This window comes from Ovis aries, chromosome 3, assembly GCF_016772045.2.
Source record: "Ovis aries strain OAR_USU_Benz2616 breed Rambouillet chromosome 3, ARS-UI_Ramb_v3.0, whole genome shotgun sequence".
In the NCBI taxonomy this organism is placed as follows: Eukaryota; Metazoa; Chordata; class Mammalia; order Artiodactyla; family Bovidae; genus Ovis; species Ovis aries.
This window is the reverse complement of record NC_056056.1, coordinates 199,489,208-199,506,391: the sequence shown is the minus strand read 5'-3', so window position 1 is coordinate 199,506,391 and position 17,184 is coordinate 199,489,208. Positions and strand designations below refer to the sequence as shown.

Below are 17,184 nucleotides of genomic sequence, written 5' to 3'. Positions count from 1 at the left end.
ATATGGAGCTTTTCTTCCTCTTCTTTTTTAGGATCAGATTTTATTAAGACCTCTACAGGAAAAGAAACAGTAAATGCTACCTTTCCAGTAGCTATAGTTATGCTTCGGGCCATTAGAGATTTCTTCTGGAAAACTGGAAACAAGGTATTTTATTGCCAGCAAATCTTTCTTCCTTGGAGTAAAGATGATGTTATTTATCATACTAGTCACAGCCACGATAGCTGTCTTTATATGCAGATGCTGTGAATGCATTCACTTTATTAAGATAAACGTTTAATTTACCTTTCATGACAAAAGAATACATTCATGGGGAAAGAATGTGTGATTCATAGAAAAGTGAGGGTGAGTGAGGGAGTTAGTAGGTGTGATCAAGATGTAAACTCACTTTTCGTCCTTTTATTAACCGAAGACAATGTTATCACTGACAAGAGATTCCTAAATGGGTTCTTTAACGAACTAATTCTGCCACAACAGAGGCTTTCTGCTAAGGCGTTGGCCGGCGAAAACAGGTTAATGCAGAAATTAAACTTCCTTGAGGAATGGAAAGAATTGCAGAGTAACATTTATTGAATGATAAGCTGTGGTGGTGATATGAAAAGTATGCAATATAATGGGAAATAATCTTTTCCTGTCATTATTGAAGGACACACATAAATTGGTTTTTCTGTTGGGAAACCCCCGGTCCAGAAAAACTTATTACTTTTAATAATGTGAGGTGAAGAGAAAATTCTCGAGGAGATGAACTTATTAAACAAAATAATGAAATGCTGTGAAACAGCAGGGAAAAGGTAGCTAGACGTTATATAGCTCTTGAATTAAATATCCATTTTTGCGTTTTATGGCAGTCAGATGTGCTCTTTGGAAGACTGTTAAGCTGAGGAGGGTATATGCTCGCTTTTGCCAGCTTTTCAAAAAATAATACATATTTTTTGAAACATATGAATTTAAAAGGAAAAAATGTGTAGGAGGTGTTTTTTTAAAAAATGAGTTTGGATTTTCCTTTTCACTTCAAGTTGCTTGTTTAGCTGCAAATTATCTCAAAGGATTACTTTTTTTTTTACATCATGGGAGAGAAAGGTAATTTTTTTTTAAAATGAGACTTTGCCTTCACGAAAGGCATCTTTTAAAACCAATCTCTTGATGTCTGCTGAATAGAAACCAAAAAAAGAACTTTAATCCTTTGCCAGCTGGGATGTGATGACTTTATATGTGACTGTATTTCAGTTTATTTTGGAATCGGAGACCTTTCTTAGAAGGTACCTAGGTTTAAGAGGAGATGAACTCCTTCCAGAATTTTTCCTTCGGAATACCTTTATATCTTAAAAGATTACAAATAGGATAAATATCTACCGTGACCTACATAGGAAAGTTGACTTAACTTGAGTAACTTCTACTTGGTAGCCTTTCTGCAATGATCCAATTTTAAAAACAATTTTTTTTTTTTAAAAGAAAGACTGTAAATATGAGAACTCTAGCTTCGGGACCTTCAAATGACATCACGACCATTCACTAGACCTGGGGTTACTCTCAGCCAAAAAACATTCCAATAGATGCAGTTTTGTTTTTTTTTTTTTTGAAGAATTTTTTGATGTGGGCCATTTTTTAAAAGTCTGATTGAATGTGTTACAATATTGCTTCTGTTTTGTTTTGATTTTTTTTTTTTTTTTTTTTTTTTGGCTATGAGGCATATGGGATCTTAGCTCCCTGACCAGAGATTGAACCCTCAGCTCCTGCATTGGAAGGCAAAATCTTAACCACTGGACTGCCGGGGAAGTACTGATGTGAAGTTTTTTATACTTCCAAATGCCTGGGCCCTCACCCCCAGCAGCCCTGGGTCAGGGATAGTCCTCAGGCATCTCTACGTTCATAAACTCTGTGATATTGTTATTTTGTTGCTCAGGTGTATCCGACACTTTGCAACCCCATGGACTCTGTCCCACCAGGCGCCTCTGTCTGTGGGATTTCCCAGGCAAGAATACTGAAGTGGGTTACCATTTCCTTTGCCAGGTGATCTTCCTGGTTCAGAGATTGAACCCGTATCTCCTGCATTGGCAGGTGGATTTTTTACCATTGAGCTACACAGAGAAGTCCTCGTAAGCTCCACAGTCGGGGCTAAAATTCTCCATGGGGCACCCAGTCCTGTATTGTTTTTAACAAGCACTCATTGATTCACTCATTGAGCCCGTTATCTTGAAAGTGAACACGTCCCTTCCTGAAAGAACTCTTACATAAGAATTTCAATAAAAGTTTTAACAGCTCAATGATCTAGATCCTGGTAGAGAGGTAGGAACGGTTTGCTGTCTTTCATGACTTTGTTTTTAACTGTATTGCCCCTTTTCTTAGCCAATAAAAGTTCATCTTGGTTTTACTGAGAGGCGGGTAGAAGTCAGTTCATATTCATCTGGATCACACTTGACTTCACAAAGAAAGGACCCGTGTGTGTATCTGCAAATCAGGGGCATTTTCTCCGAGGGTTGACAAGCTATCCAGGCAACCCTTAGACGGTGAAGCTTCCACATCATTGATTTAAGAGATGTTTTAAAATGTAATGGGTTGCCTTCCAGACCATGATTAGTGTCACTCTTGAGAAGCAGAGGTTTGATATTTCATAACTGATTTCATTGTAGATTTATGTTTTCCATATTCTCTCCCTTAAAAAAAGACAGGATAAACTTATGCTGGAAACTCTGTTTCAAAGCATTGCCAAATAGACTTGCTGATACAGCAGAATTATATAGAAAAATCTGTGTGCAATACTGCCTAATTGACAGAAAATGCTCCTATGATTAACATGTATGCTAATATCAGCTCACTGATTTTTTCTTTTCTTTTTTGCCTTATCTCAATAAATAGATTCACTCCACTTACCTCTCCCACCCTCACCTCCCCTTACTCTTACAAGGTCACCTGGGCTCCAGAGTGATAGGTAGATGTGGTTAGAATCTCTGTGTGGCTGTTGCTTAGCTGTGTGACATGTGACCGAGGCAGGGAAACCAGTGCGGGGACTTCTGCCGATGTTCCTGTGAGGACTGATGGGGGTCTGAACTAAACCAGTGGAACCGAGTGTTGAGAGGAAAGCGTGTGTGTGTGTGGAGAGTTGAGAGGAAAGCGTGTGTGTGTGTGGAGAGTTGAGAGGAAAGCGTGTGTGTGTGGAGAGTTGAGAGGAAAGCGTGTGTGTGTGGAGAGTTGAGAGGAAAGCGTGTGTGTGTGGAGAGTAGAGAGGAAAGCGTGTGTGTGTGGAGAGTAGAGAGGAAAGCGTGTGTGTGTGGAGAGTAGAGAGGAAAGCGTGTGTGTGTGTGGAGAGTTGAGAGGAAAGTGTGTGTGTGTGTGGAGAGTTGAGAGGAAAGCGTGTGTGTGTGTGGAGAGTAGAGAGGAAAGCGTGTGTGTGTGTGGAGAGTTGAGAGGAAAGCGTGTGTGTGTGTGGAGAGTTGAGAGGAAAGCGTGTGTGTGTGTGGAGAGTAGAGAGGAAAGCATGTGTGTGTGTGGAGAGTTGAGAGGAAAGCGTGTGTGTGTGTGGAGAGGGATTCAGAGGGTGGGCTTGGTGAGACTTGACTGTTGGTCATTGGATGCTCTGTGGTGAGGAAAAGGGGGGAGGCCAGTTTAGCTAGAAGTTTCCAGCTAGGGTTTGTTGACCTAAAGCAAGTAGACTGCCAGCTATTTCTCCAGCCAAGATGGATTTACTGGGGATCAATGAACGTGGCGAGCCACATGCAACTCCCTGCAGGGCAAGGGAAGAAGGGGAAGAAGAATGCTTGAGAGGAAAAGGAAGATGGGAGGTGTAGTAAACAAGGAGTCGGGGACTGTTCACGCACTGAGTCCTTGCCAGGAAAGAAGAGTCTCTCTTCTTCCTGTTATCCAGGAGTAAGCGCCCCCAACTCTATTGAATTGACGTTTCCTTTTCTTTCTTTTTTTAAAAAATTTATTTGGCTGCATCGAGTCTTAGTTGCAGCATGGGGCAACTTTCCTTGTGGCGAATGGGCTCAGTAGTTGCAGAAATGCAGGATGTGGGGTCTTAGGATGAGGGATCTAAAGCATGTCCCCTGCGTTAGAGGGCAGATTTTTAATGACAGGACCACCAGGGAAGTCCCTAATTGAGGTTTCTGTTTATTCATTTTTTTATGGGCTGATAATGGACCATATACTTATTGTGTCCCTTCTCTGGCATTCTGTTAGCAACAACCACCCCTCCAACACTCCCCCTCACTGGTGCTCTCCAGCAGAGCAACCAAACTCGGGAGTGGTCAAATGTGTGAGCTTCAGTCCTTGGGCTTTGGGTATTTACTCTATTAGATAATCAAGTTCTTAAGAAAAGTATTTCTAGATAAGCAGGTTTTACTGTATATAGGACACATCTATCCCTTTCTAACGGACTCAGGGACATCATTTGTAAACATCAGATACTGGCTGAATTGTGCTATTGGTGGTCAGCTGCAGAGACTGCTGAAGTGTGAAGGGCCCCTACACTGTCTTTTTCTCCTGTGCTTATTTAGCTGTTTGGCTGTTTTATGCAGCTCAGTCTACTGACAACTTAAAAGTCCCTGTAGTTAAGTTGATTAAAATAAGTGTCACCTGTCCTTGGTGGTTGCTGTGGTTTGGTCAGTACAGCCTCACTGATTGTTTCTTCTCATTTTAAACCCACAAATGTATCTTTTGCAGTTCAGATTGAAGGGCCAAAAGGTGTACATTTCCCATGGCCTCCTGATAGAAATGGAGAATGAACAGGCTCCTGTGTTATGTTTTCCTGTTTATTGATACCTCTCTTGTTTATCCCAGGTTCATAGCTATCGTCTAGATGGTTAAGGCTTATGACTTTCCAGCAAGTGAAATGTTAATGAGGGTTATTAACTCTCATTAGTGTCTCCTTGGAAGCAGTGACATTCTTCCCATTAATCTTGGAAAAGTCATTTTGTCCTGTGAATGGGCTTGAGTCGGTGCTCTGAGTGCTGGGGGAAGTGAAATAGGATTTAGAAAAGAGAAAGGATGGAGACCCTATATTAATGCAAGACTGGTTTTTAAAGCAACACAGTAGCAACACTAAGCATTGTTCTCTTTCCCTTTTCCTCTTCCAGGTAGGCTTTAAACCGGCCGGAGGCATCCGCAGCGCGAAGGACTCCCTTGTGTGGCTCTCTCTCATAAAGGAGGAGCTGGGAGATGAGTGGATGAAGCCTGAACTCTTTCGAATAGGTGCCAGCACTCTACTTGCCGACATCGAGAGGCAGGTGAGGAGCAGCAGCCCGCTGTCCTTGGAACACCTGACAAGTGTTTTTAAGAAAGAAATAAAAAACCACTTGTTTAAAGAGGACTTACAGATGGACAGTGCACAAATGGAAAGGTGTTCAACATCACTAATCATTAGAGAACAGAGATCAAAGCTACAGCAAGGTATCACATCACACTGGTCAGAATCAGTTCAGTTCAGTTCAGTTCAGTTCAGTCGTTCAGTCGTGTCTGACTTTTTGAGACCCCATGGACTGCAGCACGCCAGGCCTCTCTGTCCATCACCAACTCCCAGAGTTTACTCAAACTCATGTCCATTGAGTCGGTGATGCCATCTAACCATCTCATCCTCCGTCGTCCCCTTTTCCTCCTGCCTTCAGTCTTTCCCAGCATCAGGATCTTTTCAAATGAGTCAGTTCTTCATATCAGGTGGCCAAAGTATTGGAGTTTCAGCTTCAACATCAGTCCTTCCAGTGAATATTCAGTACTGATCTCCTTTAGGATGGACTGGTTGGATCTCCTTGCACTTCCAAGGGACTCTCAAGAGTCTTCCAGCACCACAGATCAAAAGCATCAATTCTTTGGCTCTCGGCTTTCTTTAAAGTCCAACTCTCACATCTGTACATGACTACTGGAAAAACCATAGCCTTGACTGGATGGAACTTTGTTGGCAAAGTAATGTCTCTGCTTTTGAATATACTATCTAGGTTGGTCATAACTTTCCTTCCAAAGAGTAAGCGTCTTTTAATTTCATGGCTGCAGTCACTATTTGCAGTGATTATGAAGCCCCCCCGAATAAAGTCAGCCACTGTTTCCACTGTTTCCCCATCTATTTCCCATGAAGTGATGGGACCAGATGTTATGATCTTAGTTTTCTGAATGTTGAGCTTTAAGCCAACTTTTGCACTCTCCTCTTTCACTTTCATCAAGAGGCTTTGTAGTTCCTCTTCACTTCCTACCATAAAGGAGGTGTCATCTGCATATCTGAGGTTATTGATATTTCTCCTGGCAATCTTGATTCCAACTTGTGCTTCATCCAGCTCAGCATTTCTCATGATGTACTCTGCATGTAAGTTAAATAAGCAGGATGACAATATACAGCCTTGATGTCCTCCTTTTCCTATTTGGAACCAGTCTGTTCCATGTCCAGTTCTAACTGTTGCTTCCTGACCTGCATACAGATTTCTCAAGAGGCAGGTCAGGTGGTCTGGTATTTCCATCTCTTTCAGAATTTTCCACAATTTGTGGTGATCCACACAGTCAAAGGCTTTGGCGTAGTTAATAAAGCAGAAATAGAGGTTTTTCTGGAACTCTCTTGCTTTTTTGATGATCCAGTGGATGTTGGCAATTTGATCTCTGTTTCCTCTGCCTTTTCTAAAACCACCTTGAACATTTGGAAGTTCACGGTTCACGTATTGCTGAAGCCTGGCTTGGAGAATTTGGAGCATTACTTTACTAGCATGTGAGATGAGTGCAATTGTGCAGTAGTTTGAACATTCTTTGACCTTGTGTTTCTTTGGGATTAAAATGAAAACTGACCTTTTCCAATCCTGTGACCACTGCTGCATTTTCCAATTGTGCTGGCATATTGAGTGCAGCACTTTCACAGCATCATCTTTTAGGATTTGAAATAGTTCAACTGGAATTCCATCACCTCCACTAGCTTTGTTCATAGTGATGCTTCTTAAGGCCCACTTGACTTCACATTCCAGGATATGTAGCTCTAAGTGAGTGATCACACCATCGTGATTATCTGGGTCATGAAGATTTTTTTTTGTATAGTTCTGTGTATTCTTGCCATTATCAAAAATGGCCATCATCAAAAAATCTACAAATAAATGCTGGAGAGGGTGTGGAGTAAAGGGAACCCTCCTACACTGTTGGAGGGAATGTAAATTGGTATAGCCCCTGTGGAAAACACTGTGGAGGTTCCTTTAAAAAAAGTAAAAATAGAGCTACCATATTATCTAACAATCCCATTCCTGGTCATTATATCCAGAGAAAACACTAATTCAAAAACATACGTGCACACTGATGTTCATAGCAGCCCTATTTACAGTAGCCAGAGCATGGAAGCAACCGAAATGTCCACTGACAGAGGAATGGACAAAGAAGGGGTGTATGTGTGTGTGTGTGTGTGATATGCAATAGAATATTACTCAGCCATTAAAAAAGCATGAAATAATGCTTTTGAAGCAATGTGGATGGACTGGGAGATTATTATACTTGGTGAAGTAGGTCAGATAGAGAAGGACAAATATTTTATGAAATCACTTATATGTGGAATCTAAGAAAATAATATAAATGAACCTATTTACAAAAGAGAAATAGTCTTACAACTTAGAAAACAAACTTTATGGTTTCTAAAGGGGAAAGGGGAGGTGGGATAACTTACAAGCTTGGGATTAACAGATATACTACTATACATGAAATGGATTAGAAACTAGGATTTACTGTATAGCACAGGGAACTATATTCAATATCTTGTAATAACCTATAATGGAAACTAATCTGAAAAAAAAATATATGTGTGTGTGTGTATGTGTATATAAATCACTTTGTTGTGTGCTTGAAGCTAACACAGCATTGTAAGTCAATTTCAATTAAAAAAAAAAAGGCATTTATTGGACTGTGAGAACAAAGAGATGAAAACTCAGTTCATTGACCTCATCATACCCCACCTGCCTTCTTCCAAGCAAACTGCCACCTAAAGTAAGGTTGGAAGGAGATTCTGCTGAAGTACATAACAGTGGGGCTTCATAATGAAATATTAACTAAAATCATTATGTAGTAGCGTCATTATTAATTGATATGAATAGGAATATAATAACTGATGACTAAACTCTGCTTTCCCCACAGATTTACCATCATGTGACTGGAAGATATGCAGCCTACCATGACCTCCCCATGTCTTAGATCATCAACAAATTCCAAAACCGTCCTTTACAACAATGTGTAAAAATTATCTTTCTATGTGATTGCTAAAGTTATTTAATGAAAAAATGGGGGGATAGATGACTTTTTTTCCCCTCCCTTAAAATTTCCATTGAATTTAGCTTAAAGAATGAATGGAAAAAAACCAACTAATCTACACATAGTCCCCATTTCAGGCTTATCTGAAATGATCTGAATTACTAGATCTCCAGGGTTAATTTTACAAAGGTTTTCTCTTAAGAACTCGGAGTAAAATGTTAATGATAGCTTTGATAATGTTAAATTCTAACGGAGCAAATATTGACTTGCCCAAGAACCACTATGTGGCCAAAGAAAATGAAGCGCCCCGAACTTCTCTTGCTCTTCCAAACCACTTCAGGACTAATTTCTTAATCACTCAGCACGAGTTTCCTGCCATGATAATTTGTCTTTAATTTTCACAACAGATATGCTCTTTTACTAACTGTTTTGCTAATGAAATACCTGTCATTTTATATGAAACTATGGATATCATTGAATATTTTTAATGAAAAAAGTCCTATCGTCTATTAAAAAAACTTTAAATTGTAGTAATACATATTGAAAAGTTAATCTGTTAAACTTAAAAAGGGATTTTATCCATGACTTTCTAAGTCTCTCTAGTATAATCCTTGTGTCTTTATCTAGATAAAGCACCTGTGTACGTTATTAACAAGTACCACTTACGTCTTATATTCTGAAACTTTTTCCTGGTAGAGTGAATAGGAAAGAAACAGCAGACCCTGACATAGTACTTAGTATGTGTGAAGCTCCTTATGTATATCAATTTATTTTAGCCTTTATCTAATCTCTTGGTACAGTAAGGTTGGTATAGTAAGGTTTTGAATCCTCACAACAGTCAGTATTGATGTTATCATCCTTTTATACAGATGAGGGACTGAGGAACAGAGAGCTTAAGCAACTTGCCAAAGGTCACAGAGCTCAGAATTAGCAGAGGCAAGAATCAATCCCAGGCAGGCAGTATGGCTCCTGAGTCTGTGCTGTCACTGGAGGTACGTAAAACTGTCCCCTGGCCCTCAGAGACACATAGCCAGAGCGCCCAGTCAGCTGTGGGGAACAGTAATCTGCTTTGGGGGCTACTGGTTCGTTTACTCATTGTCTCTCTCAGCTCCCCTCCTCCCACCTTTGTAGAAATTAAGTTTTCTTAAATGGTGATTTTCATGGAAAGCATCTTCTTTTCCTCCCTAAACAAGTCTCCAGCTACTCATAAGTGGAAAACACTGGACTGGAAATCGGTCTTTGGTCTTTTCATCTGCTGAATTCTAACCCCGCCTCTTCCTCTTTCTAGCTTTGTGACCTTAGTCCTGTCTGTTCACATGCCTGAGCCTCAGTTTCTTCATCTGTAAGGTTAAAGGAGTTGGTGTAGGTGATATCAAGATTTGTTCAGACCTCAAATTATATTACCCTAAATATAATGATAACAGATCTGAGATAATGGTTTATGGCTATAAAGAGAAAACACTTTTGCAGCAACCTAAATTAGAATTTGCCTCTCAGAAGTCAATTAGGCACGTCACTCAAAGCACTTCTCCAACTGTGAATGAAATGATGAAAAATAAGAGTGGAGAAGAAATTCTGCTTTCCCCCACAGCTCAGCAGAGAGCAAACTTTTGACTTATGCCTCTGGATGTGGTCAGTGGCTCTGAATGCCGTTTCTACCGTTATAACATGCTGGTCCACAAGCCCACCAGCACAATGGCCAGTCACCTTTGGAGAAGAAACTTTTGCAGAAAAATAATTACATTCCCTCACCTTTGAAGCTATTCCAATTTCACAGGGGTTTCTGTTTTCCTCCCATTAAACCCAGCTGGTCATTTCAGTTGATCAAGTGAACAGGCATCATTATCTTCAATTCTAATTTATATGAGGTATCCACTGAAATTGACCTCTGCGGACAATTATAGATTCACATAGGAAATTAAGACTGGTGAGTCTCTCAAACTTATTAGAGGCTGATGAGCATGGCCTGATCTAAAGGTAAGCAATCATATATTTGGGAGGACAATTTATTATAGGGACTGTCAGCCCCTTCATCAGGAATGTCTGCCCCTTACCTGGCTCTTGAAATCAAATGTACCGCAGATGACTTCAATAGGAAAACACTAGTAAATGTGGATTGCCATGAAAACAGAAGAGGAAGAGATCATTTCTGAGGTGACCGTGATTTACTGCAAGCAGATTTGTGTACTTCGGGACACAGGGAGCAGATGCTTTATACAATCAGAAGATGAGTCGCTGTGTTCTGTATTTAAAGCTTGTAAGTTAATGAAAGCAACTCTTACCCCACCCTTACCCCTTCCTCTGTAAAAATTGTTGCAGTGGTTCAAGAAAGCAGAATTTAAGCCTGAAAGATATTTTTAAGCAAACAACCCGTCGTATCACTTAGGGGCTTAAGAAAACTTTAGAGAATATCTAGTTCTATGTTTTCATGAGAGAGAAAAAAGAAAAAAAACAACTCCAAGTGGGAAAGTCAGTATTGCAAGATGATGTAGAAAATCAGAACTGAGCCCAGAACCTATTAATAGATCCACCTCATGCCATGAGATACTTTACAAGACGTAGCCAGGGCTTTGGAATTAAACGTGTCTTACTTGTCCATACACTCTGCCATACCAAATGATTATGTTTGTCGTCATGTGAGTGTCAAACTTTTGAAAGATTCACATTTGTCTCTAGTTATCTAAATGGTGTAGAGAAGACCAACTCTCTAAACCTAAACCAAGTGATAACGTGGTTATTTTTCTCTTTAAAAATATTTTGACGTGGACCATTTTAAAGTCTTCACTGAATCTGCTACAGTATTGCTTCTGTTTTATGTTCCAGTTTTTTGTCTGTGAAGCATGTGGAATCTTAGCTCCCCAACCAGGTATTGAACCCACATCCCCTGCATTGGAAAGTGAAGTCTTTAACCACTGGACCACCAGGGAAGTCCCTAGCGTGGTTTGTTTAATCTGTTAGACTTTCAGAATTTTGAGTGATCTCAAGAACTGATGTGTTTTGGTTTTTTTTTTTTTTAAAGAAAGTTGAACATCGCTTTATTTTTGTTTGTTTTGCTTTTAAGAAAAAAAGAGGGGGCACTTGTTTAGCTTCTAGCCTGTCTGCAAATGAAGAGAAAATGACAGTGTAATCGCAAAACAGATTTGTAATTACAGTATCTTTGCCTCATTCTGGAGTATTTTAGCACTAATGGGAAATTTAGGCAAATTAGTTTGCATGAACTGTAGCTTCTTAGGAGACCCATGCAAAAGCAGAAACTGTTATAAATCTATCCGGAAGGCCATCATGACAGTGACACAATGGAGTCCCTGTCCTGATTGAGCAGAACAGTTACTGTGTCGTACCTATTATCTGTCTTAAACCAGATCTAGAGAGACTAAATCAGTTTCTTTGGAAAAGGCAATTTACACTTCTGGTACAGATGGAAACCAGCATTAATTTTTCTTCCTGAATCAATTGATCCTTTTTGGATACAACATGAGTAGAACCAGACTGCAGAGTTAGAAGACAGAATTTTTATAGATCCTACTTTCAAAGAAAATGAAAAGTTATCCTGTTTGGGCACTAGGAAAAAGGTATGAGGTGAAATCCATTTCTCCATTAGTTTTCCTGATTGGGCTCAAGAGTCTCGCTTCCCAAAGGAAAATGTCTATTTTATAACTGCCACCAAATGATCCTTTCCAGAAATGACCACAGGTAACATCTGGCTGATATATAAAATACGTAGTAAAAATAATCATTTTTAATTAACTAAACCCTGCTCAGGAGAGAGAGTCAGAGGAATATCCATCTGGTCAGTTCTTATTTAATAGGGCAAATGAGGATCAGAATGTTTAATCCAATATATACAGAATACTTAGTGACCTTAGCATGAACTGAACTTTTTTTAGGAAGAGGAATGGGGTAAAGAGGAGGGATAAGAATATCTAGAAAGGACAGACCTAAGTTTGACTTTCTATTTTAAGAAGTACATCTTGTATTATAAAACATAGGTAGAATATAAGAAACTCAGGTTTTGTGTCATTAATTTCTATAGTTCAGTGACAGGAAATGCATTTCAATTTAATTGAACAGTCAATGAGGTCATATTTTACTCCATAGCTTGAAAGGGATGATGAGTTTTTAAAAAGCATTAAATAAGGGTAAAAGGAACTGGGATTATTTAGCCTAAGGAGAAGACTGAAGAGTAATTGAGGTCTAACAGTCCCAGGAAAAGATTCCATATGGGATCTTGGTAACCAAGAGTCCTGGAAAGGATCATTTGGTGGTGGTTGTAAAAATATCTATTTTCCTTTGAGAAGCAAGACTCTTGAGCATGATGAGGAAAGCAAATGCAGAAATGGATTTCACCTCCTACATTTTTTTCTAGTGCTCCAAAGGGCGTAACTTTTCATTTCTCCTCAGTGAAGAAGTGAGTTTGTGCTGCATGTGAAGTTAAGTTAGTTCTAGAAAAGAATGCCTTTAATGCTCTGAAATGTGTAATTGAGAAGGTGCAACTTGCTATTCCATCCTCAGAATTTAATTCTCCTCTGATTGGAGTGGTTTCGTTGTGCTGCCAAAGAAGGTGGTTCTCAAACTTTAGCATAGAACACAAACACCAGGAGAGTTTATAACACAGAATTCTGGACCCATCCTGAGAAGTTCCGATTCAGTATAATTTTCATTTCCAAGAGATTTTCAAGTGATGTTGATGCTCTCATCCTGGAACCCATTTTGAGAACCACTGTACTCAGCACCTAGATTCCAATGTAAATGTATCCATTCAGCAGCAGACCTTCTTTATCACAAGATGCCAGGATAAATGTGCATTTTTTACTGCTTTTCATAGTGGAGAACAAAAGGGAGAATAGAGTAACATTATCTGTTAATCCTTTCACAGTAGGCAGTGAACTGGATCAAATTTTGGGCTTACAAGTAAGCTTTGGAGCCTAGCATAAACATTTTAGATGAGTGTAGAATCATCCACAAAATCTTGCAAAGGATTTCAGCAAGCCAAGATAGTAAGACTTGGTGGTATTTGAATTTACCTCTTTGGAATGCTTTAACTTTTGGTGATTCTTGGATAATTGTACTTAAAACCAAGATGTATTTTAACGGAATCCATTCTTTAATATTTGAAACAGATACCATGTTCTAGGAGAGGAAAATTTCACAGATTCTTATCATCTTAGTGTGAAGTTACTGTGTGTAGGTGACTGGGAGCCAATGAAAACATTAGGTTCTTGGTTTTCTTCAAGGCTAATAAGTGTTTTAAATTTGTTTTTGTTTTTATTTCCAAATATGTGTTCTGCTGGTACTATACATAGTCAAGCATGGTTCTTAGTTGCAAATAACAGAAATCCCTCCTACCTAGCTTAAGCAGAAAATAAATTTATTTTAAAATCATACTGGGTACCTTACAGCAGTAATCCCCAACCTTTTTGGCACCAGGGGGTGATTTCGTGGAAGACAATTTTTCCATTGTCCAGAGGTGGAGGGGATGGTTTCGGGATGATTCAAGTGCATTACATTTATTGTACACTTTACTTTTAATCTAATGCTGCCGCTGATGTGACTGAAGGTACTGCTCCACTGCCCAGAGGTTGGGGACCGCTGCCTTACAGAATATCTGGGAAGGCCAGATAGGCACAGAGACAGCAAGCTCTGAATAGCACCCAGAATCTTAAGATCTGCTCCATGGGTGACTTACTCTTAGCATCTCTGGGCACTTGAACCTAGAACCTCTGTCTTTGCCACCCCTGAAAGCTGAAATGCTCATTTATCCCAGTGACCAAAGATGCTCTCTTGAGCGTCAAACCCCTGTGTAGTTGTCTCTGGTTGTTGGAGCCTCAGTCACATTTCTTTCCTACCTATAAAGGAAGCTGGGCCAAAAGCTTTGACCTTTTGTGAGGAGGTGGCAAGATAGTATTCAGAAGGTGTTGGATGGTCACCAGTCATAACAGTTGTCCACAATAATATAACAAGTTGATGCTGGAGAGATGGTTTGTGGTCTTTCCTCTCAACTGTATTTTCACTTCTTTGTTTTTGTTTAGTCTCTATGTTCAACTCTTTCGCAACCCTATGGATGGTGGCCTGCCATGCTCCTCTGTCCATAGGACTTCCCAGGCAAGAATACTGCCATTTCCCTCTCCAGGGGGTCTTCCCAACCCAGGGATTGAACCCAAATCTCCTGCATTGGCAGGTGGATTCTTTACCACTGAACTACCAGGGAAGCTCCATTCACTTCTAGTCAGTCCCCAAAGCTAAACTCTGCAAAGTTGCCCCTTGTCTCTTGGGCCCAAGAAACAGTCTAGGGATAGCCTATGGTATCCTTTTTATACTTTCTCACCAGTGATACATGACAGTGTTTCTTCCCCGAAATACTGTAACTTACATTTCTTTAGGCAGCTGTCTATTGACTTCCTGCCATGAGTAATGGTAAAATTAGTGTTTTCCACTTTGTCCCAGAGTCATTTTTCATTCATATTTAGATTTTGAAATGTACTTATAGTTCTGTTATATGATTTATCAGCTTCAATCATCTTTCAATCCTCTGCTCTACCAGACGAGAAAATCATCAGGTTGACATTACTACCCACCATCTGTCCTCTTTCCCTTCAGACCTTGGCTATATTGTTTCTACATCATTAGGTTTATAACATTTAAATTCTATTCTGTGAGCATGATCTCCAGAAATTGTCTTCATTTTAGTCCTACAGTTTAATGAGGTCAATACTTAGGACCAGTATTCCATTTATCTGTTTGCTCTTCAAAGTTTGGCTTGTAGTAGTTTCTTGGGAAAGGGCTTAGGGAATGTTTCCTGAGGTTTGCAAGTTCAAAAATGTTCATTTTCATTATGCTTTGATGACTATTTGACTGCGTACGGTTCTTAAACCATGCGGTTTATATCCCCTAGGGCTTTGTACCACTGCGCCGATGTCTTCTGCCATTAAACACCACTGTAGAAAGTAACATTCTGACTCAAACTTTTAGCCTTAATGCACAAGTGTGTTTTTTTTTTCTTTCAATTCCAGTAACATTACTAAAACAGTGTTAAATGTTTTGTGTCAAATTTTCCTATAGTTCAGCATGCCCTCTCAGTCTGTAGGTTTATGATATATTTCTAGAAAGTTACTTTGAAGTATATCTTTAGCTTTTTTCCTATGTTGTTATATTTTACATCTTCATCAGGATACTAAGTTACTGCATGTGTTAAGACCTCTTTAATCTGTCCTGCCTTGCTACTATTTTTTTCTAATTCTTTTAAGTTTCTTTTTTTCTACTTTGAACTTTCCATTTCTTCTTTTTGTTTATTTCTGACACTCTTGTTTCTTTCCATGTTTTTGGCAAAATCTGGTTGCTGCCAGTGAATTGTTTCCTGGGTTCTTTCAAATCGTATTTCACTTCCCATTATCTTGCCACAGCTTCCCTAGCTCTTGTATATTTAATATGGGCTCTTTCTTTATAGATATGGTAGCTTTAGTTTGGTCTTTTTGTTTGTTTTCAAGTTTATGGCAGTATGCTTGGCCCAGTTTTTGTCTACTATATGGAAACATTTTTCCTGTTCTGCAATGAAAGATGTATTTATCTTCCATTATATCTATTTTTCCTTAATTTTCTTGTAGTAGCTTTGCATAGATGCTCATTTTTTTAATAAGATGAAGTTTTTTTTCTGGACAAGCTACTGACAAGAGATTTGTGTGAGAGCGATACCATGTCCAGGTTCTAGACCAATCAAGAATTCTTGCTGTTCACAGACACGTAAGTTCCTCATGATAAAAGATTGTATTTTTGAGTGAATTCTTTTGGCCTTAACTCTCCCTAGCCGCCAGAGATCACTGGCTCTGAGGCATCTCTCATTGCATTCTTGCTGTCTGACCCTGCCTTGATGACAGGCTGCTTCCTGCAAATAATGGGGGGTGCTATATGATTTTTTTAAGTTCTACCTCCCCTGCTCTTTTATGCCAAACTGGGTCCAGTAAAAACACCTGTTGCCAGTCTGTGTACTTATTCCAGTTGATCCATAGACGTTATGGGTCTTTCTTCTTAGGGTTTGCAACTTTCTTTGATCTGCTGCCTTTGAGGTCAAGGATTTAGAATTTGTATGAATATTACATTTGAATAGAAAGAGTTGTTCATTGTGTTTGGATGAATATAAATTCTGATGGACCTTGAAATCACTAGTAGAAACAGCAACTCTAAAATTGAAAGTGCTAAGAAATATGGATTGAAACTGTAGCACGGGCATCTGGCATTGTTCAATATCTCACCCTCATGTAAAACATCTTCCCCATCAGAATGTGCAGGAAAGTAATAAAACTGAACTTGGAAAGTGTCTGGCATGTAGAAGCTCTTTGCAAAGTTCTAGTTCTCTGGTACCATGATGGCACTACAAAAAAAACCCGACAAATCACACATGTAAAAATATACTACTTTGATAATACAGATCTAATCATTGTTTGAGTATAAACATGCTTTGTACCCTTGAAACTCATTACTAAACAGCATCAGAAGATTCAAAATCAGAAGCCTTGTCTCACTCCTATGACCTCCTGTAATGGCTGCTTTCTCTCATTCTTATAATAAAATTATTACCTTGTGTCTTTTAAAATTTCTCCTTTTATGGCAGGCAGATTGTGGTGGGAGGGAGAAATAAGAGGTGGGTAGGGGTCTAGGCCAGACCAGTATCTAGGAATTCTGCATCCCTGGATTCAACGAACTGTGGAGCAAAAATACTAAAAGAAAAAAATACCATACAGTTCCCAAAAACAAACTTAAATTTGCCCTGCCCTGGCAACTACAGGCATACCTTGTTTTATTGTACTTCACTTTATTATGCTTCACAGATAGTGGATGTTTTATTTTTTAAAATTTTTTGGCTGTACCAGGGGATTTCTTATTTCCCTGAACAGGGATCAAATCCATGCCCCTGTGGTACTGGACAACCAGGGAAGTCCTGACTGTGTGTGTGTTATAAATTGAAGGTTGTGCCAACCCTGTTTCAAACAAGTCTATCCA

At 39.3% G+C, this 17,184-nt stretch overlaps 1 protein-coding gene across 5 annotated transcripts in view; it reads left to right on the top strand.

The window, feature by feature from the left end:
• DERA (deoxyribose-phosphate aldolase) overlaps positions 1-16,777 on the top strand; it is a 127,541-nt gene extending 110,764 nt beyond the window's left edge. For all 5 annotated transcript variants that reach the window (XM_060413363.1, XM_004006820.6, XM_060413361.1 and 2 more), the window contains 3 exons: positions 32-144; positions 5,070-5,219; positions 8,077-16,777. In XM_060413363.1, the coding sequence (XP_060269346.1) occupies positions 32-144; positions 5,070-5,219; positions 8,077-8,133 (320 nt within the window). In that variant the 3' untranslated portion in view covers positions 8,134-16,777. The remainder of the gene's footprint in view (positions 1-31; positions 145-5,069; positions 5,220-8,076) is intronic.
• Positions 16,778-17,184: the final 407 nt, after the last annotated feature.